The following is a 20,516-nucleotide window of genomic DNA, read 5'->3' on the forward strand; positions in this document are numbered from 1 at the left end:
TGGAGTGCTGTGTATTATTTAAATGCAACCCTATAGCAGTTTTGCAAGCAATGCCAACATTGACATAAGAAGAGTGGACTCTTATGAATCATTGTAACCCTAAATATATTTTGGGTATGTAAGTGGTCTGTGTACCTTACCATTTTCCAAATGAAAGATTCCACAGTATATTAAATGGCACGGCGAGCTACAAGCAAGGTCCACTTATCTAATACCTGTGTGATAGCCTCTGTTGGCAGGGAAGAGAGGGCTGGAGCCCCCAGGATGCTTATTTGAAGGTGGACTTGGCTAGGAAAATGATTGAATGCCAAGAAGAATGGGGCTGTTGTCCTTTTCTGTTTGTGTTCAGAAGGAAGAATTATGACAATATAACTTTCCTCACTTTTGCAAAGCTGTGAGACGATCCTGACTACCCTGCCCTAAATTCCTTTGTTAACAATACCGTGGAAAAGTAACAAGATCTCTATTCTCCATTGCACACCTCATGGGGGGGGGGCGGTTTAGCGGGTCGTCAAAGCGAGGAAAGTAGAGCAGCTGGGCCCGTTTTAACGACAGGATTTCCCCCTCGCAGACCCAGATCCATAAGGGACAGCAGCAAGAAGACACTGAAATAGCCCGCAACACTTCGACGCACAGGAGTAAACTCCTAGGGTCCAGGGGGCGTCGACCCCCGGCCCCCCAAGAAAATATTTGAGGGGGCCTTTTATCCCTCCCCAAGGTGATGAGCACTGCCATTCAAATAGTGTACGTGCATTGCGTCATGTGATCCATTGGACGGGGCCTACCTGCCCCCCCCATATTTTATTCAAGTTGGCACCTTCATCCCCCTCAGCAATGGGCGCCCACCCTGACCAAGGAGTTTCATGAGGCACAGAACTATTTGCCTCGGCGGGAGTAACCCCTCCAAGCCCCGAGAATAAGTTTCGAAGGGATTTCCTTCCTCTGGGGACGTTTCAGGGCGGGGGGGGGGCGAGGAGGATGACTTTTCACGCCGCGACAGACAAAACTCCACTGACTGAGGGAGTTTTCCTCTCAGCTATACGGCTTTTGTTTATCTGAGGCGGACGCAAGAACCCGACGGTGCTGTCACGGTTGCCATGGGGACGAGAGATGGGGGGGGTCGCTGGGTTTGCGAGCTTCTCCTCTCCCCCCCCCCCCGCAATGACAGAAAAAGAAAGAGCAGCAGAGCCGGAACTCGTTTTGTTGCGTGCCTCCTCCTCTCTCTCGCGGAGGCACCATCTGGGCTGAGGCAGGAGAGATGCTCGCGCATCCCTCGCCCACCCCCCGCTCCCGACATAGCGCTTCTGGAGAAGGACCTCGGCGGGGCGGTTCCCGGTAGCGGAGGGATCCCTCTGCCGGGACTCGTTTGCGGCGGAGGGATCCTCCTCCGGGCTGCCCGTTCTGCGGCCCCATCTTGGCTCCGCTCGGGGCGGGGGGGGGCGGCGGCGGCGGCGGCTCCGCACCCGGCACCATGGACGAGGCCTACGACGTGATCGTGCTGGGCACCGGCCTGACCGTGAGTGTCCACCCCGCCCGCCCGCGCGCGCGCCCGGCCCCCGGCTTTGCACCCCTGCCCGCCCCGCCTCGCTGCTCTTGCATCCCGTGCTCGCCTCCTGCATCCCTCGCCCGCAGCAGCAGCAGCAGCATCCCTGCCATGTCCGGGCGGGGTTTGCAATTCCCCGCAGCCCACGAGGCCTTTCTCGCTGCAGCAACGCAGCTCCAGAAGCAGCACATAATTGCACCTTTTCTCTCTGCTTCCGTGCTGCTGCTGCTGCCTCGTCCTCCTCGTCCCCTCCGTATTCCAGACCATTATTGCACCTGTCCCCCGGATTAGCAGCTGCTGCTCCCAGAGGTGCGCCCGCCTCGTTTGCACCGCCCCGTTTCCCCTCCGCCTTGGACGGCAGGCGCCTTTGAGCCCCCGCTTGCAACTCTTCGGATGCAACGCGCCGCCATCAGCCGCCCTCTGAAGGCGATGGGCGCCCATTTGCCCGCGCCCTTGCCCGGCCCTTTCTCCCACCCAGCGCCCCTCCTTCGTTCGGGGGTTGCCAAGCCATCAGCTGGCTGCGGCTGCTGTGCATCTAGCAGCGCCTTGTGACAATGCAGGGAAACCGTATTTATTGCGCCTTGTGGAGATCGAGCTACAGGGTCTTCGAGGGGCAGGCCAGTTGTGTGTGTTTTCTGGTCGGTTAGCAACCCTGCCCTCTTTTACATCTCAATAGGGGGAGGAAGGGGCGCTGCTGCAGTTCCCATGCTCCTTACGCTCCCCCCAGCCCTTCGGCAGCATCCCTTCAAGCTCTTCCAGTGCAGTCCTTTAACTGCACGTCCAAATCCTGCAGTCCCAGTGTGAACCGTCTGCCCCTTCAGCACCCAAGGTTGAAGGGTCTGAAGCGCAGGGTGTTCTATGCCTGGTCCTGAGCGCCCCTGTACCTACTGCAGATGTGGTCGAAGTGCAGAGGTAAACCTTGCATGTACTGTATGCAGTTTCCTGGTTTTTCTCATTAATGCAGCCCCCTGCCAGTGTTTTCCCCATTCTGAACTTTCAGGTTTATTTATAAAAAAAGAAATCTGCTCCAGTAAAGTAAATGCTTCTCCTTCTTAGGTGGTTAGTCTGCATCTCCCCTTGCAATTCCTTGCAGTCTAGGAAGCACATACTGTTTGACCCTTGCAGTCTCCATGATGTTAAGTTTTCTTTCCTGGTCTTTTTTCTTTCAAGGCTCCTTAGCAGCCCTGTGTCTTCTTACTGTATCAGCTTGGCTTTGGGCCATCTATGGTTTTCAGTAGAACTGAATGGACTTCTCTCTCCCCCCAGAGTTAAAAAAAAACTTCCTCCCTGCTCCTACTCCTGTCAGGGGAACGTTAACCATCACCCCCCAATACTGACTTGTCCCTCTTTACACATTACTGCAAGATGGGATTTCCTGTTCTGGAAACCAATGTAGGCACCTCTTCCTGCCCTCAACAAGTGGCTGGACACCTCTTTTTGTGTAATTCATATGTTTTTCTACATATTAATTGCGCTTTGCAGAACTTAACTTCTGTTCTATCTCTCCTCTCCCCAGGAACATCAAAGGGATGCAGCTCTCAGTTTGGCATCTTTCCAAGCTCCCTCCCTTCTTTTTCTTGTGGTTTCCTGGCCTTAGTGTGGAGAGCACTGTCTACTCTGCCCTGTTCATGCTCCACCACCCCCCCCCCCGAAATTATAATTTAGAAGGATGATGTTTTCTGATTCATAACACACACAGCTTTTTCTCAATCTTCTGCATGCAGCCCTGTCTGGTAGGGGGCTAAACTGAATTTCCCATGTTTCTGGAACATAGAAAACAGCCCTATAATGGGTCTGGCGATTGGATTGTCTAGCTTACTAATTGTCTAGTTCTAGTTTCTAGCTCTTAAGTGGAGATGCCAGGGATTGAATCCGGAACCTCTTGTATGCAAAAGACATGTTCTTCCATTAAACTCTGACCCTTCACTATGCAACCAGCCTATCTCGTGTTATGGAGCAGCAATTAAGACAGAATCTGTTAAGGAGAAAAATGTTTTCCGCTCCTCCTCCCACCTTAGCCTCACAAACCAGGCTTGTCCTTAGATGAGTCCGAACTCATATCCCATGAGAAGCCCTTCATCCTCTTGTAGCAAGCAAGCAAGCTGCTCTCTCTTTCACCACTTGGAATTCATTAACAGCAGATTCACACAAACTTACTTTTACTGCCATGGAGCTGTAGCTTAAGTGAGAGTGTGGCCTAAAGTATTCTTTGTTAGTGTTTGGTCCTCCTGATAGAACCATGGTTTTCTGAAGGGGAGGAAATAACTGTTCAGCCAGTTTTAAGTCTGTAGTATAGACGCACCTTTTCAAATGACCAGTTCAGAATACAGTAAACATGCAGTTAGTATTCATCCGTGGAGTGGTATCCAGCTATCCTACTTATGGAAGCATTTCTGTTTTTGGGATCATCCACTATTTCCCTTGCACTCAAAGACCAATTTCATTCTTATAATGAAATGTAATTTCTTCTACAGCTGGTAGAGATGATTGTGGAATGGAGTTGCATGAATGTCCCAGGAGCCTATTAAAATAGTGCCTGTGACATCACTAATAATACATTATGCAATTGATTTGAGAACTTTCACGGAGCTGAAATGATAAGGCTTGTGCTTGCATTACAGTGTTTCTCTCTCTGCCACCTCACCCCCTCTCTTTCTCTCCCCTCCCCCTTCCAGTAGGCTGCTGGGGGAGGGACCAGTTACTGCATGAAATTAGGCCACAGATTGTCTACCACCTGCATTGCAGGAGCAGCGCGATTGCCACCTTCATGTGGCCAAATATCCTGCCACTCTGAAAACTGAAAACAAATAACTTTAATTGGTTGAAATTATGCGCGTGGGATGGATTATATAGGAATTTGCATGTTGCTATGTGCTTCACAAAGGAGTTGGTGATTTCAGGTATCCACATGTTACCGCGGTGGTGTGGAATCCAGCCAGGGAGAGTAGATAATCTCCCTTTTGAGCTTCCTTTTCTCACTCACCCATCCATAAATCTACCCGCCCAACAGCAGCTAGACTTTAGACTTTGCCTTAAGTATTTATTATAGCTATAAGCTGCTGAGGTGAAACCAACAAGAGCATTCTACAGACCTTAGCTTTGGCTCCTAGGTCCTTGTAAGTTGCACCGTAGCTGTCTACCCCTAAAATCCCAGTACAAGTCTTGCTGTGGATTCTGTTTGTGCAGAAACCCTTGTCATTTCCCCAAACTTCCTTGAGACCAGTTTCTGCCTGGTGCCAGCTCCACTGTTCGTAATTGAGCACCCCTGTATACTGGTTTGGAGCATGCAGTGGCATGGCATGGGGAAATAACAACCTCAGACTCATTCCCCTTCTTCACATACATGTGTGTACTTCTTAACCTGTTTTTTTGTGTTGATTTTGATATGCCAGGACTATGTAAAATGGGTGGAGAAATCTGTGATCCTCCTGGTGTTCTGGGACAACATCTCCCAGTATCTCTGAGCATTACTACTACTACTAATAATAGTAATAAATTTTATTTGTACCCTGCCCTCGCTACCACCAACAAAATCACAGTAAAAACATAAGGGGGGGAAACCAATTTAAAATACAGGTTAAAATGCAATTTAAAATGCAGCCTCATTTTAAAAGTAGCCAATAGATCAAGACCATAAGGGGAGGGCAACATAAAGGTCAGACTGAGTCCAAACCAAAGGCCAGGCGGAACAGCTCTGTCTTGCAGGCCCTGCAGAAAGATGTCAAGTCCCGCAGGGCCCTAGTCTCTTGTGACAAGAGTGTTCCACCAAGTCGGGGCCAGTACTGAAAAGGCCCTGGCCCTAGTTGAGATCAATCTAACCACCTTGTGACCTGGGACCTCCAAAATGTTGTCATTTGTGGACCTTAAGGTTCTCCGCTGGGCATGCCAGGAGAGGCGGTCCTGTTGGTACGTGGGTCCTAGGCCGCATAGGGCTTTAAAGGGCAGTGGTGGCAGTGATGGGTAGGAGTGGGGGGATGTGCAGGCAGACAAGACAGAATGGGAGGAGGAGTCTCCAGGGGAAGGGACTAGTGGGTTGTGGGGTTCTGTAGCACCTGTGAGGCAGCTGCCAGCAGAAGAGAAAGAAGGGGGTCAGGAGAGGGAGACTGGGCAGCCAGAGCAAGGGGGAAAGGAGCAGGAGACAAGAGAACAGCCAAAGGAGGTCCTGGAACCTAGAGAGTCTGCAAAGCTCACAGAAGGGGTCATGGCTTCGAAATCCCCTGGAATCCCCCCTCCTCAAGAAAGAGCTATCTATCTGAGACAGAGCATAGGACTGCCGTCGTAGGTTGCCTAAACATCTAGTTAGCGGGGAGTGTTCCTGGATATCTCTTGCTGATGTAACCTACTGCTTCACCAAGAAAGAATTAAAATCTGGTTGCTTGTCCTCGTTGGTCCTGGTGTGGTTGGGACAATTGGCTGCGCTGGCTACGGCTGTTGAGGTTGGAGGGCGACATCATTGGGAGAGCCACAGGTTCCCCAACCCTGCACTGTGAAAGCTACCATGCTGTGGGGACATAGGTAAAGGGAGCCCTGACCATTAGGTCCAGTCGCGGACGACTCTGGGGTTGCGGCGCTCATCTCGCTTTACTGGCCGAGGGAGCCGGCGTACAGCTTCTGGGTCATGTGGCTAGCATGACTAAGCCGCTTCTGACGAACCAGAGCAGCGCACGGAAACGCTGTTTACCTTCCCACCGGAGTGGTACCTATTTATCTACTTGCACTTTGATGTGCTTTCGAACTGCTAGGTTGGCAGGAGCTGGGACCGAGGAACGGGAGCTCAACCCATCATCGTGGGGATTCGAACCACCGACTTTCTGATCGGCAAGCCCTAGGCTCTGTGGTTTAACCCACAGCGCCACTCGCGTCCGCTGTGGGGAGATACTTTGAACTAATCATGCCGTAGGGCATCCATAACCCTGCTCACCTTCTGTCCTAGGAATGTATCCTTTCTGGCATCATGTCTGTGAACGGCAAGAAGGTCTTGCACATGGACCGGAATCCGTACTACGGGGGCGAGAGCTCATCAATCACCCCCCTGGAAGAGGTAAGGAGCCAGGAACATAGGGCGTGTTTATACCTCTGTTGGATTAGATCTAAGAGAAAGTGTGCTCTGATGGCTAAGGTGGGAAATCTCCCATTTAAAATCTCTCCTCAGCCCTGAACTCAATAGTTGGCTGGAGCCAAGGCATTCCCTGTTGATCCCACTCCCTTACCTGTGATAAGGGTGTAATTCACCCATTCTTGTAAGACTTTCTGTTATAATGTATGCAAAGTGCTTTGAACAATGCCAGGGTGGATAAAAATAAATGGCTTTTTAAAAAAATCAGATTTTTTAAATTTAAATTGGATTTTTTAAAATTTTAATTGATTTAAATTGGATTTTTTTAAAATTTAAATTGGATTTTAAAAATAAAATGCTTTTGGAGGAAAAATCTTTCTAAAGATATTTTTCTGTTTAAGTTACATTATAGCTATTCATCAGGATTTGTTTTAAGTTTTTCATGTGTGCTAAAACTCAGTGTAATTTTTTTTTTTAAAAAATTGTTTAACCACATCAGTTAACAAACATGGGTACATATGCTATAATGTTACTGTTTTAGTTAAATAAAATGTTTAAATTGCTATTAGGGAAATGATTACTTTTCTGCTTCCAATAAAGTACAGCAGAAAAGTTGTCCAAATATAAACAGTTAACTTTTTAAACCTCACCATCATTTCATAATTATCTGTCAATGTATTTCTAATAGTATAACCAAATTGGTCATTTTTTATACAACTGTAAAAAATACTCTGAAAATTTATTATTCCAAAAATGAAACCTTCATCTGGTTGTAAATATTAAGATTGTACCAGCAAGAATGAGTCTTTCTGTAAAAAATAATGATTAAATCAAGTCTTACTGACTAGTGATTTAAATTGTTGTTTAAATCAATTTGATTTAAATCAGGTATAGGCAAACTCGGCCCTCCAGGTGTTTTGGGACTACAACTCCCATCATCCCTAGCTAACAGGACCAGTGGTCAGGGATGATGGGAGTTGTAGTCCCAAAACATCTGGAGGGCCGAGTTTGCCTATGCCTGATTTAAATCAAATACACCCTGAACAATGCTCAGGAAAAGCATATAAATATTCTATTCGGCATCTTTTCACTTCCCAGAATCTTTCCAGCTATACACCTTTCAGCTGCGTGAAAAGGCAAAGTAAATGTTTGCCTGCTAGTTCTAGTGTTTTATAGATAACTTGCACCAGGGAGCCTGGAAGATAGGAGAAGTGGTTTGGGGTGATGGGCTGCTTCCTGCAGTATCCTGGTCTCCTTTTTGAATTGACGCTTCTCTGACTGACACAGCTGAGATAGATTCTTCTCCTGGAGTTTGGTTGCACTGATATATTTGTACAGTGGTGCCTCGCAAGACGAAATTAATTCGTTCCGCAAGTTTTTTCTTCTTGCGAGTTTTTCGTCTTGCGATGCACGGTTTCCCATAGGAATGCATTGAAAATCAATTAATTCGTTCCTAGGGAAACCGACTTCAGACCAGGTCCGGGGACAGTCTGTCCCCCGACCTCTTCTGAAGGCTGGGGGGGGGGGGACAAGGGCTTTTCTTCCCACCCCCAGCATTTTAAAATCGCCCCGGGACAGCGGAGGACTTCTCCGCTGTCGGGGCGATTTAAAAGCCCCTGGGAAGGCAGGCAGGGGGGACAAAGACTTTTGCCCCCCGCCAGCCTTCAGAAGAGGTCCTGGACCTCTTCTGAAGGCTGGCGGGGGCGAAAGTCTTTGCTCCCCCCGCCTGCCTTCAAAAGCTGTCCGGCCAAGGCTTCGCGGACCTCTCCGCCAGCAGCGGCAGCGCTGCCGCTGCTGGCGGAGACTTGCCGGCATGCCGAAGCCTGCGCGCAGCGCGCCCAGGCTTCGCGGACCTCTCCGCCAGCAGCGCCAGCGCTGCCGCTCCTGGCGGAGACTTGCCGGCATGCCGAAGCCTGCGCGCAGCGCGCCCAGGCTACGCGGACCTCTCCGCCAGCAGCGGCAGCGCTGCCGCTGCTGGCGGAGACTTGCCGGCATACCCCCTGCTTCGGGATGCAGACTGCCGCCCCAAGCCTTGCGCACAAGGCTTGCCGGCATCTCCCCGAAGCAGAGGACGGGCTCCGCAGCTCACCCCCTGCTTCGGGATGCAGGCTGCCGCCCCAAGCCTTGCGCACAAGGCTTGCCGGCATCTCCCCCAAGCAGGGGGCGGGCTCCGCAGCTCACCCCCTGCTTCGGGGTGCAGGCTGCCGCCCAAAGCCTTGCGCGCAAGGCTTGCTGACATCTCCCCCAGGCAGGGGGCGGGCTCCGCAGCTCACCCCCTGCTTCGGGGTGCAGGCTGCCGCCCAAAGCCTTGCGCACAAGGCTTGCCGGCATCTCCCCCAGGCAGGGGGCGGGCTCCGCAGCTCACCCCCTGCTTCGGGGTGCAGGCTGCCGCCCCAAGCCTTGCGCGCAAGGCTTGCCGACATCTCCCCCAAGCAGGGGGCGGGCTCCACAGCTCACCCCCTGCTTCGGGATGCAGGCTGCCGCCCCAAGCCTTGCGCACAAGGCTTGCCGGCATCTCCCCCAAGCAGGGGGCGGGCTCCGCAGCTCACCCCCTGCTTCGGGCTGCAGGCTTCAGAAGAGGTGCCTTCAAAAGCCGTCCGGGACAGCGGAGAAACGCGCTGCCTTTCTCCGCTCTCCCTGGAAGGCAGGCAGGGGGGAGCAAAGACTTTTGCCCCCCCGCCGGCCTTCAGAAGAGGTCCTCTTCTGAAGGCCGGCTGTGGGCGAAAGTCTTTGCTCCCGACCGCCAGCATTTCCCTATGGGCTTTCGTCTTGCGATGCAAGCCCATAGGGAAATTCGTCTTGCGAAGCGCCTCCAAAACAGAAAACCCTTTCGTCTTGCGGGTTTTCCGTCTTGCGAGGCATTCGTCTTGCGAGGTACCACTGTATTAGGATAACATGTATATTCTAATTGAAGTGCCCTGTCTGAATGAGTGTGTGTGATGTACTTTTTTTCCTCAACTACCAGCTCTACAAGCGCTTTGAGATTGGTGATGGCCCCCCTGAATCTATGGGGCGTGGCCGGGACTGGAATGTTGACCTTATCCCCAAATTCCTCATGGCCAATGGTAAGTCCATGCCCTTGTTGTCCCTTGGTCTATTAGCCAGAGATTTCATTCGTTTTACTCAAAAAGGGGTGAGATGAGCTTGAAGAATCACTTTAGAAGGACAGTCTGTAGTGGCACAGGACAGGCCCACATAATAGTATCGTGAGACGTCTTGGCTCATTGAAGTGGGCGAGGACTTTGCATATCATTGGCGGGCGCTGAAGAACAAGCAGCCAAAATTGGCCCTCTGCAGTTGATGGAGCTCTGTCCCTCACACCTCACAGCTCTGCCTGTATGCGCTACACACATTTATCTGGCAAGCATTTCCCCTCTTATTCACCTATCATTTGCTGTGAACCTTTGTACTGGGTGCATTTTATTTACTTTGCTTTTCTATCCTGGATTTCTTTCTTTATGGAACCTAAGGTGGTATACAAATGGTTCTCGCAGTTCGCCTGTCCAAACACTGGTCAGACCCAAACCTCTTTACCGTCAAGAAAGTGGCAGGTCTTGTACCTTCATCCTGGCTCTCTATATAATGCACCCCTTATCTATGGTGGCAGGTAGAAGGGCTCTAAATGAGGCTTTCCTTCCCCCACGCAGGCCAGCTGGTGAAAATGCTGCTGTATACGGAAGTGACACGCTATCTAGACTTCAAAGTGGTGGAAGGCAGTTTTGTCTACAAGGCAGGAAAGATCTACAAAGTGCCGTCGACCGAGACAGAGGCTCTGGCATCCAGTAAGCCTATTTCTTGCAAAACTGTACTGTGTCTGGCTCACAGGGACCTTTGTATTCCTTTTGTGATAAATATATATTACTGAGGTACAAAAAAGTAACGTGCAATGAAACATTCATTAACAAACAAACTCAGATCCTCAGTGTTTGTTGCATTTACCGTCATAGCTATACTTATCTGCATTAATTTTAGTTTAAAATAAATTTCCTGCTTTATAATGCAACTAGCAGCCTCATTGCCAATACTGCTCAGAAATTTAAGAAACTAAAGGATCAGTGTAGTTTTGAAAACTTCAGTCCACCATCTTGATTAAAAATGGCATCCAGTTGTATTCAAACACAAACAAGAACCTGCTCCTTGATCTCAGGAACCATCATGCAAAATTTAGTTACAATACCGTAAGAGATATCTAAGCACATAGCAAACAGACAAACAACTTTTCAAAATATATAGTAGATAATGGAATCTCAAGGAAGCAGACAAAGCATTTCGGGCAGGATTGAACTAATGAGTCCCACAAGCAAAAGCTACTTGCGCACCAGAGCTTCCCCTGCTCTCCTTCCTCTGGGCTTCAGAGAACCCTTGGAACAGCATATCTGGGGAGAAGAGGGGGGAAGATTCCACTTAGCAAGCCGAAATACTTGTGTTGACAGAATGATTACTTTAGCCGGTTTTGAATGGTGCTAAATGTCTATAAAATAATTTAAAGGCATCCATAATAATGACATTGGCAAGATAATTCTAGAGTTTTTAAAACTTCTAATAACTGAACCCTCCCCCCCAAAAAACCCTAAAGTTGGAGGTATAGTTCAGTCTTTGCACCTGAAAAACTTTGCTCTTTGAGAAGGGCCTGCTCTCGGAGGACCCTGTGCCCTGTGTGTCTGTGAGTCACTGCTGTGGACGTGCATCCTTTGAGGGGCAAGTAATTCTGCTTCATCACCACACCAGGAGTGACTGACTGATCTAAATCACACCTGGTGTAGAGACACAGCAGGACTACCCACCCCCAGAAGAGGCTGAGAGGAAGGAAGGGTGCAAAGTCAGGAGGATTTCTATTGGGCAGCCTTCTCTGTGGGTGAGGACCATAGCTGTCAACTTTCAGATTTGAAAATAAGGGATCAGCAGCCTCACCTGTCCCAGGGACAGTCTATGGGATATCTAACAATCCGGGATAGCAGCGGGATGCAGCGGGAAACGGTGCTGGAATAAGGGAATTTCCCGCGAAAAAAGGGAAGGTTGACAGCTATGGTGAGGACTTGGGCTCACAGGTGCCTTTTGATTATTTGACCCACATTATTTATTGCCATGCAGTGTACAAGATTGCTTGCCCTAAATAGGAACATTTTTGCCACAATTTATTCATTCTAAGTGTTACCTAAAATTTTGGAGTCCAGGGAGTGACTTGGGGCTAACCTTTACACCACTCTTCTCCAAGTTTGGAAGGACCCTCTCCGTGTCTCCTCCCTTGAAGATGTCGAACTTGTACTCCATTGGTGGCACCCTGTCCCCTGAGATCCTTTTAGCTGGAGGTGCCTGGGATTCAACTTGGTACCTTCCTAGTGCAAAACATGCTCTTCCATTGAGCCAGGGCCCTGGTAATTCAGTGTGACTCTCCAGTGTGCTGTCTCTAGTCCAACCCATCTTCCTCCTTTAGATCTCATGGGCATGTTTGAGAAGCGGCGCTTCCGAAAGTTCCTGGTGTTTGTGGCAAACTTTGATGAGAACGACTCGAAGACATTGGAAGGGGTGGATCCTCACGGCACCACAATGCGCGAGGTCTATCGACGTTTTGACTTGGGCCAGGATGTCATTGACTTCACAGGTCATGCGCTGGCACTCTACCGCACCGATGAGTGAGTGATCCTAAACCCTCCTTCTAACAGGGAGTGCAGCTTTTTCTATGTCCCCTGGCTATGTAGCTGTGCCACATCCTGTGGTTATTTTAGTAGCTCCTTGTCAACTGAGAGTGACCTGATGTCCAACATTGGCTTGTTAGAAACAGGGTGGGCAGGGGGAGATGCCCAAGGAAAACGCCTATGAAAAATTATGGACTCTCCCCCTTCTCTGCAAAAAGGGGAAACTGGTCATTGGCTCCCTCAGGCCCACAAGACAGCCCTGACCTTTCCCTTAGGAAACTCCCAATTGTCTTGTCCTCTGCTTTCTGTTGTTCATTCTTGGTGGGACTGAGGCAGGCTGTTTTCTCTTTTCACAGCTACTTGGATCAGCCCTGCTTGGAGACCATCAATCGCATCAAACTGTACAGTGAATCCCTGGCTCGCTATGGGAAGAGTCCCTATCTCTACCCACTTTATGGTCTGGGTGAACTACCCCAGGGCTTTGCCAGGTATGCCATATCCTAGGGCTCCAAGTACATGGGGCAACTCCTGCCTTGGTCCTTAGACTAGTAGAAAGAAAGGGCATTGAGTCCAGTCACAGTTACTATTTCCACCATCACCACCACCCAGTTCTGTTCCAGGATATTGAGACTCTGAACTTTTACATGTGAGCTTTCAAATAGGTTATATGCAAAATCTGCAGAAATGTGTATGCTTTATTCTGAACTTGGTATCTAAGATTTTGCAGAGTTCTCTGGTTTTCTGGGGTGATGGACACATTTACATTCTGTACAAGGAAACATAAATGTTACTCCAAGAGAGAAACAAATGCATGTGAGGAGCACAGAAACTTGAACCCCTGGATCGCTTTTTCATAGATCCTATCTGCATGCTTTCACAAGCATAAGGGACTAGGTAATACCTTTAAAATGTAGAGATTTTAAAGAAACTCAATTATATTTGATCACAGTCACAGAAAACAAGCAATTTTGATATCAGTGTTTGACTTGTTAATTAACAGAGGGATGAAAGTAATGGGAAAAGGATTGCTTACATCTTTTGGCAAAGTAGTTCTGCCCTTGTAGCTGAACTGCATGAGGTGTGTGTTGGGGTTGAGGAGGGAGTGGTCAGTGCCCTTCACCACCCACCCATCTCATGTCTGCAGGCTCAGCGCCATCTATGGTGGCACCTACATGCTCAACAAGCCAGTGGATGAGATTGTCATGGAAGGTGGCAAGGTCATCGGGGTCAAATCTGAAGGCGAGGTGAGAATGGGAAGCTGACCTTTCACCCCCTGTGGTAGAAAGGCTGGGAAGGGGGTGTCTCAAGTTACATCCTGGGAGCAATGGTGCTCGGAAGACTGTTCCGTAACTGAAGTACCTGGCTTTTAAAGAGGTACTACCTGTTTCAAGAGGCTTGAGTTACCGTTGTTCATCTGCATCCAGGGTCCACTTTCCCCCCACCTTCTCTGCCTGTAAGCTGATTCTGTTAGTCCATGTGGATTGGCAGCAATTGGAATGGGAAATCATCATCCTTTCTCCTGCCTGAGTATGTGGCTTGTGAGATGAACCTACTCTAGCCCTATCTTTGGCTAGTTGCTTTTGATATGGGGACGAATTCAAACAAGTGATTCCTCCCAATGCAGTCTAAGGCAGCACAGCCTAGCAAGCACTTTTGCTGCATGGCACTTCTGTTGCATACTTTGCCGGCTCAAACCAGGACAAGCGATATGGGCAAGGGCAGAGATGGGAAAACATAAGGAAGATTACTGGAATCCCAGAGGTCCACCAAACAGAGCTAGCAGTGCAAAACAGTGCCTCAGAGGTGAGTGTAGTGTTAGAATAGAACAAGATGCCTCTGCGCACCTTGGAATTTATTTTCAGCATCAGAACTGATCTCAAAGTCATTTCATACAAAAATCCAGTTCTGGCTTCTCAAGGTCCCCCACCCCCTTTCATTTCAGGAGCATAATTTGGGGAGGGAGCATTTTGTTCTATTTATTTTTTGGAATTTATGTACCATCTTTCTGCCAAGCTTCTTAGTTATACACTTGGGACTTTCGAACCTTTAACTGCATGGAGTAACATCCAAGGAAGTCTGCCAGTGTCCCTCTACATAACGTTTACTCCCCCACTCCAGGTGGCACGCTGCAAGCAGTTGATCTGCGACCCCAGCTATGTGCCAGATCGGGTGCGCCCTGCAGGAAAGGTGGTGCGTGTCATCTGCATCCTGAGCCACCCTATCCGTGGCACCAATGACTCTAACTCCTGTCAAATCATCATCCCCCAGAACCAAGTGGGGCGCAAATCTGGTGAGTACAGGTGGAGATGGGGCTCTGGGTAGAGTTGGGGGACGGGGAGGCAGGATTCAATGTTTGGGGGCTTCTTCCACAGTATCATATACAGCTGGGACAGGGGACCAGCAGCTCTTCAGGACCAGTGGCCCATCATCCCTGACCATTGGGATAGATGGGAGTGGGGAGTCCAGCAACATCCCAGGGGTCAGCAAACTTTTTTGGAGGGGGCCGGTTCACTGTCCCCCAGACCTAGTGACGGGCTGGACTGTGTACGGGGGAGCGCACACGCGGTAGAGGGGGCTTCCCTCTCTCCCCCTCTCTCCCCCAGCCCCTCCCCTCCTCCTGCCTACCTCCTCCACCGCTCTGCCTTGGTTGGGAGCCGGTGGCAGTGGTGACACTTCTCTTTTTTGGGCCATCTTTCCCAGGCACAGGGCCAGCAGGTGTGCCAAGCTCCAGCCCACAGTGTGGCCATGGGGAGAGGCCGACGGGCGGGCAGCGAGGCTTCCTATCAAAGCCCAGCCCCCTTCCTCCACAGGGCGGGGAGAAGCCAGGAAGAGGGAGGGAGGAGGGAGGAGATGCCGCTGCAGGGAGGGGCAAAAATCACAAAAGAGTGGAACCTGGGGAAAAAATAGGGATTGCGCCGATCCAAGTAGCGATTGCAGAACTGTTCGCGGGCTGGATCCTGAGGGCAATTGGGCCGGATACGGCCTGCTGGCCTTAGTTTGCCGACCCCTGCCCTATCACGAATATGAAGTGTACCAAGAGCATTATAATACTCACATTTTTCCAGTTCTGTATCTTGTAACAATTCTGTGGACTAGGATGGCCCAAGTGAACTTCATGATGGGCTCGGGATTTCAACAATGAGTAGGGCTAACTCTCCAGGGTTTCAGGCAGGGGACTTTACAGCCACTGAGCTACCGACCTTTCCTTTGTTATGAAAACACACACATTTACTCTCTGGCATCCTGTATATGATAATGTTGGTATGGCGTATGTGTTCGGGTGGAGGCTGCTTCGCTTGGGCTTTTTTCCACCAGGCTTGTGACCCTTTCCTTTTCCTCCCTACCCAGATATCTATGTCTGCCTGATCTCCTCCGCCCACAATGTGGCTGCGCAGGGCAAGTACATTGCGATTGCCAGCACTACTGTGGAGACGGACTCTCCTGAGAATGAAGTGCAGCCAGCCCTGGAACTTCTTGAGCCTGTCGACCAAAAGTGAGTGGGCCAGGGGAAAACATGAGGAACAGAACTAGTCTCTAGAATTATGATGTTGATGGTGATTGCCATAGGACACAATTTCTGCTTTAGGACACAGAACTTCCTGCCTACAGTTCACAATCTAAAAGGATAGGGAATGGGGACACACATAACAAGGGCCTTCAAATACTTGGACACAGCTGCATTTCATTCAAGATAAAGATGGTAATTTCTAGGAGATTTTCCACATAGGGTAAAGAAGGAAAATCCAAGGTCAAGAGATGCAGCAATCACTAATATCTGGACTGTGAGTGAGTGGCTGCTGTTCCAGATTTTTAAAAATGATGGCAGGAAGATTCTAGCCTAGTCACTCCCTAACATACTAGTTTTTGATGAGTGGGAATGTTCCCTCATGCAAGCCCTACTTGCAGTCTGAAGTGGCACAATCAAGACACTTGGCCAGGGGTCAGCAGACTTTTCAGTAGGGGGCCAGTCCACTGTCCCTCAGACCTTGTGGGGGGCCGGACTATATTTTTGTGGGGGGAATGAACGAATTCCTATGCCCCACAAATAACCCAGAGATGCACTTTAAATAAAAGGACACATTCTACTCATGTAAAAACATGCTGAATCCCAGACCGTCCGCGGCCCAGATTTAGAAGGTGATTGGGCTTGATCCAGCCCCTTGGCCTTAGTTTGCCTACCCATGCACTAGGCCTCTGAATAAAATAAGAAAACAGTTTAAAAAAGAAAAATAAATGAGGCTATAATGAGATAGAAGGAAACAAGGGGCAGGGAGATGCAGGATTACATAGAAAGTTTAAAACAGGTTTATGCTGGATCTGATAAAAGCTCAGATAAATTGATAGAAGAGGGCCTGCTGAAGGATGCTGAGGCAGTGGAAACAAAGACTTTGGGGCTAGAGACTTTGGGCTAGCTAGGCCCTCCAGTTCATGGCTCTTCAAGCTGCAGGGTTGAGTCAGAAACTCAGTAGCAAGGAACAGAGAAACGGCTTTGAGAGAGGGATCGCTGCTGGTGTGTGTGAATCTCATTTTTGCCTGTGGTAAACAGAATTTGCAGGTTACTCTCTTATTATTTCAAAAACTTTCAAAGCCTGTTTGACCAGAAAAGGAAAAAGCAGTGTGTGGGGAGTTAAACATTATTTCAAACCCTTCAGACTTTCATAAGCATCTTTCCTTTTTAATAGGTTTGTGGCCATCAGTGACATATATGAGCCTACCGATGATGGAACTGAAAGTCAGGTGAGATTCCACAATGTATTTGGTGTTCCGAAGTGTTGTAGAGAAGGGAGAGCATTGCTGCATGGTCCATAGCTGGCTTTAAAGAAGATTCTGGCTGCTTTATCTTCCATTGCCCATCTCATGCATCTGTGGTTTTTCTTGCCTCTATTTCCCCTGCAGGTATTCTGCTCACGGTCATATGATGCCACCACCCACTTTGAGACAACATGCGACGACATCAAAGACATTTACCGGCGCATGGCAGGGGCTCCCTTTGACTTTGAGAGCATGAAACGGCGCCAGAATGATGTCTTTGGCGAGGATGAGCAGTGATTACTCCCCTTCTCTTTCTCTCCCCTCCCCTCCCCATCCTCCCTCCCCCTGGGTTTTCCCCATGCAAGGGACCATATTAGGGACTGGCTTTACCCCACACCTGATCTGAGACTGGCTCTTCCAGATAGTCATTCAGCTATGATTGATTTCTCTTAATTGTGACCATTCCCCTTAATCCGCAGGGAGAAAAGACATTCCTAGTTTATTTTTCCACTCCATCTCATATCTTTCTGCTCACAAGGGAAAGACCCCTCCCCCCTCTCCCAACAACTGAGGTTGCATCAGAGTTGGTGCAGCTGAAATTCTTTAGGAACCCATTCTCTTAGAGAACAGGGATTTGTATTATATTCAATTGCATGCGTTTAACCTCTGCTGGCTACCAACTTCTGGGAAAAAAGCAGGCTTGGGTGATTTGGCACTCTCTTCTGCTGCAGCTCCTTCCCTCTTCATGTTTGTAAGGATAAACACACATCTGAAAGCGGGCAGAAGTAAGCACACTAGTCACTTTTCCACTTCAAGTTGCCCCATCACAAATCTGTTCCTAGAAGCAGCAGACATCAGGGGTTTAAAGGCATGTAATTGCATGGAGCATGCAGTTTGGCCTTTGCTAATCTCAAACTTTCCTCATCTCTTCCACTTTGCTCTCCTCTCAGCTCCCATGTTATTTTCTGTGCCTCACAATTCCACCCCCCTTCCATTTCTGATCCCAGTGAATTAGCTTGCTTGCTTCACTTGTGACAGACATTCCTCCCCTCGCAGCCCTCCTTCCTTCCCATATTTATCATGATCATGGTGTGAATCTTCATTTCTGTATGCTGAGAAGAGGCTGGAATGACTAGCACTACAGGATTTGGGGGGGCGTGAAGGGCCCCTCTGAACCGCCTCTTTCCACACATGCTGTCCCTCTGGCCAGTCCCTCCCCTCCCCCACCTTGCCACTTCAGGTTCTCACAGGCCTTTGTTTGTCTTGTGTCCATTTTGTCCCCTCAATTCCCTCTTAGTTACTTTAGCCTAAAGTGGGGGGAGATTTGTGTGTGTGTGTGCGTGTGTGTATGTGTCTCTCGTGTGCTGGACATAGGGACAGGGTGGTGGTTCTGTCCCCTTCCACTTGCTGCCACCTGCTGTAACTTATTGTAACTTATTAATGAAGCAGGTCAAACTTTTGTTGACACACCTGATAATTAACGAGGTTTGGATGGGGGCGGTTAGGCCCTGGCATGAGCAAAAAGGCCTGGGGTCTGTTTTGTGTCAGAGGCTTCCTTCCTGCCAAAGCTGGCTTTATGGTTAACAATCTGTCTGTAACTCTAGTGGGATATGAGGGGTCACCTCCCTCCACCCCACAGCTGCTCAATTGTCTCAAAGTAATAAATTCACTTAGTCTAACTCTGGCTCTTGTCTGGTACCACCACCGTGGGAATGAGAGGGGAGGGGAGGTCACGTTTAGGCTGCCTCCTAAGTAGAGAAGGGAGGCTTTTGTAGAGAAAGACCATGTTAAACTCAGGAGATGGATGAAAAACCTCATGTGAGACATGGCATAATGAGAATGTTGGAGAAGTCCCACAGCCTGGCCTTTGTGGCTTAATCTTTTTGGAAAGGAATTCCAATGTAGAGCCCAGCGCCATGTGAACCATGAAACTTGAATTTTGTTTTAACCTGCACAGCTTAACTCTGGTTACAGACTTCCATCTCATCTGCTTTTTTTCTACAGCTCAGTGTCCTTTTTTCAAGAATTAAGCAAGGAAATGAAGAATTGCTGTTTTAGGGAGCCAACTGTTGGAATTGATCAGTTTATTCAAACTTTCCCCAGTCTCCCTGTGTGTCACCAAGGTCTGAAAGCAGATACGTGCAGGGTTTAGCAACATACTACCCTTAGTATGTATCTAGAAGTGTGGCACATATTTGGGCATAATGCATTTACCTCTCATCTACCTTGGGCTAAGACCTTTTGGCCCAGTTAGTTTATGACCCTTTCCTCTTGGAGCAGAAACCCTGTTTGCCAAAATAATATGGGGACAGGAGCAGTACTTGCAGGGAAGAATTGGTGAAGAGTTCTTAGGCCTTCTCTGCAATTCTGCCCTCAGGGAGCCTCTCTTTACAGTAAGAGTGCTGGTTTTTATTCTCCCTCTAGCACAGTGCTTCTGCCATACTAGAGCAACGATCATTAAAAGGCTCTAGAAGAAATCTCTAATCGACTCTTGTGGAGCAGGGACATGAAGAAGAGCCTCAGATGAGGATTGCAGGGTCTGGGTCAGTTCATATATGGATAAACCTTTTGGGCAGATACTGTGAAGTTTACATATTGAAGAATTTAGAGGGCACCACTTATTTCCTGTTGAGGTGCAGAGCCAACTCAAGTAGAATGAAAATATTGTTTACAATATTTAGAAAGGTGGGAAATTCTAAACAGAAGAGGTTTCAAACTAGGATCTTTTAAAAAGGATAGCCACACAGGTCTCACTCCCAGCTGCCAATTGCAGAATTCTCCACATCTGGGCAAGTGTGGTAGAAGTACGCAGGAATTACTGTAAATGCAATCAGAACATTTAAATAAAACTGGTCACATCTACACTATACATTTAAAGCACATGGCTTCCCTGAAAGAATCCTGAGAAGTTTAAGGGTGCTGGAAATTATAAGTCTCTGAAGGGTTTAGTTTCCAGGTACAGAGAAGGTTGAAGTTTTAATTGCAGTACTCTGAAAAGTACATTCTATTTTTTGGTTTTTTTATGAAGGTAAGAGAAGACATCCTGCAGGGCTCAAATCCCTTTTGTGTTGGGATGTCTGTACCTTTAAAAAACAAAAATTCAACAGACTTGAGATGCGCAGGGAACTTGTTTAATTTCTACACCATGTAATAAGTTTTGAGGGCACAGGATTTGCAAGTCTTCTTTCCTGTAGTACTCTGGAAGAACTGGAAGCATCATGTTGCCTTCCCTCACACCTCAAAAAGCTTATCCCAAGTTGTGTTTTTATTGTTGAATTTAATTGATTTTTATATTAGTCACTTCCAAATTTGCAATAAAAGCGATTAACAGATATGTGTGACAACTCTGAAGGGCATAAAATAACTGCAGCTAGCGGGGACAAAGATGCAAGGAGAGGGGGAGGCTGTCCACCCCCCCCCCCGCAAACTACAAAAGAATACGGGGCTTTCTGCAGGCTGACTGCCTAAACCAGCCTTTCCCAATCTTGGGGAGGGAGGGTGTTCCAGCTGTTGTTGGACTCCAACTTCT

General features: G+C 48.7%; 1 protein-coding gene across 1 annotated transcript; it reads left to right on the forward strand.

Annotated features, from left to right (window-relative positions):
* Positions 1-1,323: 1,323 nt before the first annotated feature.
* Positions 1,324-18,666, forward strand: GDI1 (GDP dissociation inhibitor 1). Its single transcript, XM_081177213.1, has 11 exons — positions 1,324-1,516; positions 6,477-6,584; positions 9,565-9,664; positions 10,247-10,381; positions 12,034-12,232; positions 12,592-12,723; positions 13,380-13,479; positions 14,354-14,525; positions 15,584-15,728; positions 16,918-16,972; positions 17,132-18,666. Exons 1-11 carry the CDS (start codon positions 1,472-1,474, stop codon positions 17,282-17,284), a joined length of 1,344 nt encoding a protein of 447 aa, XP_081033339.1. The 5' UTR covers positions 1,324-1,471; the 3' UTR covers positions 17,285-18,666.
* The last annotated feature ends 1,850 nt before the right edge of the window (positions 18,667-20,516 follow it).

Source organism: Podarcis bocagei, assembly GCF_964188305.1.
Source record: "Podarcis bocagei genome assembly, chromosome: 17".
NCBI lineage: Eukaryota > Metazoa > Chordata > Lepidosauria > Squamata > Lacertidae > Podarcis > Podarcis bocagei.

What these genes read in the sequence shown, in the direction of transcription:
- GDI1 (XM_081177213.1), top strand. Translation starts at nt 1,472, where the DNA reads ATGGACGAGGCCTACGACGTGATCGTGCTGGGCACCGGCCTGACC. An exon ending in CAAATTCCTCATGGCCAATG is followed by an intron (nt 9,665 to 10,246) that starts GTAAGTCCATGC and finishes TCCCCCACGCAG; the next exon opens with GCCAGCTGGTGAAAATGCTG. An exon ending in CCAAGTGGGGCGCAAATCTG is followed by an intron (nt 14,526 to 15,583) that starts GTGAGTACAGGT and finishes CTCCCTACCCAG; the next exon opens with ATATCTATGTCTGCCTGATC.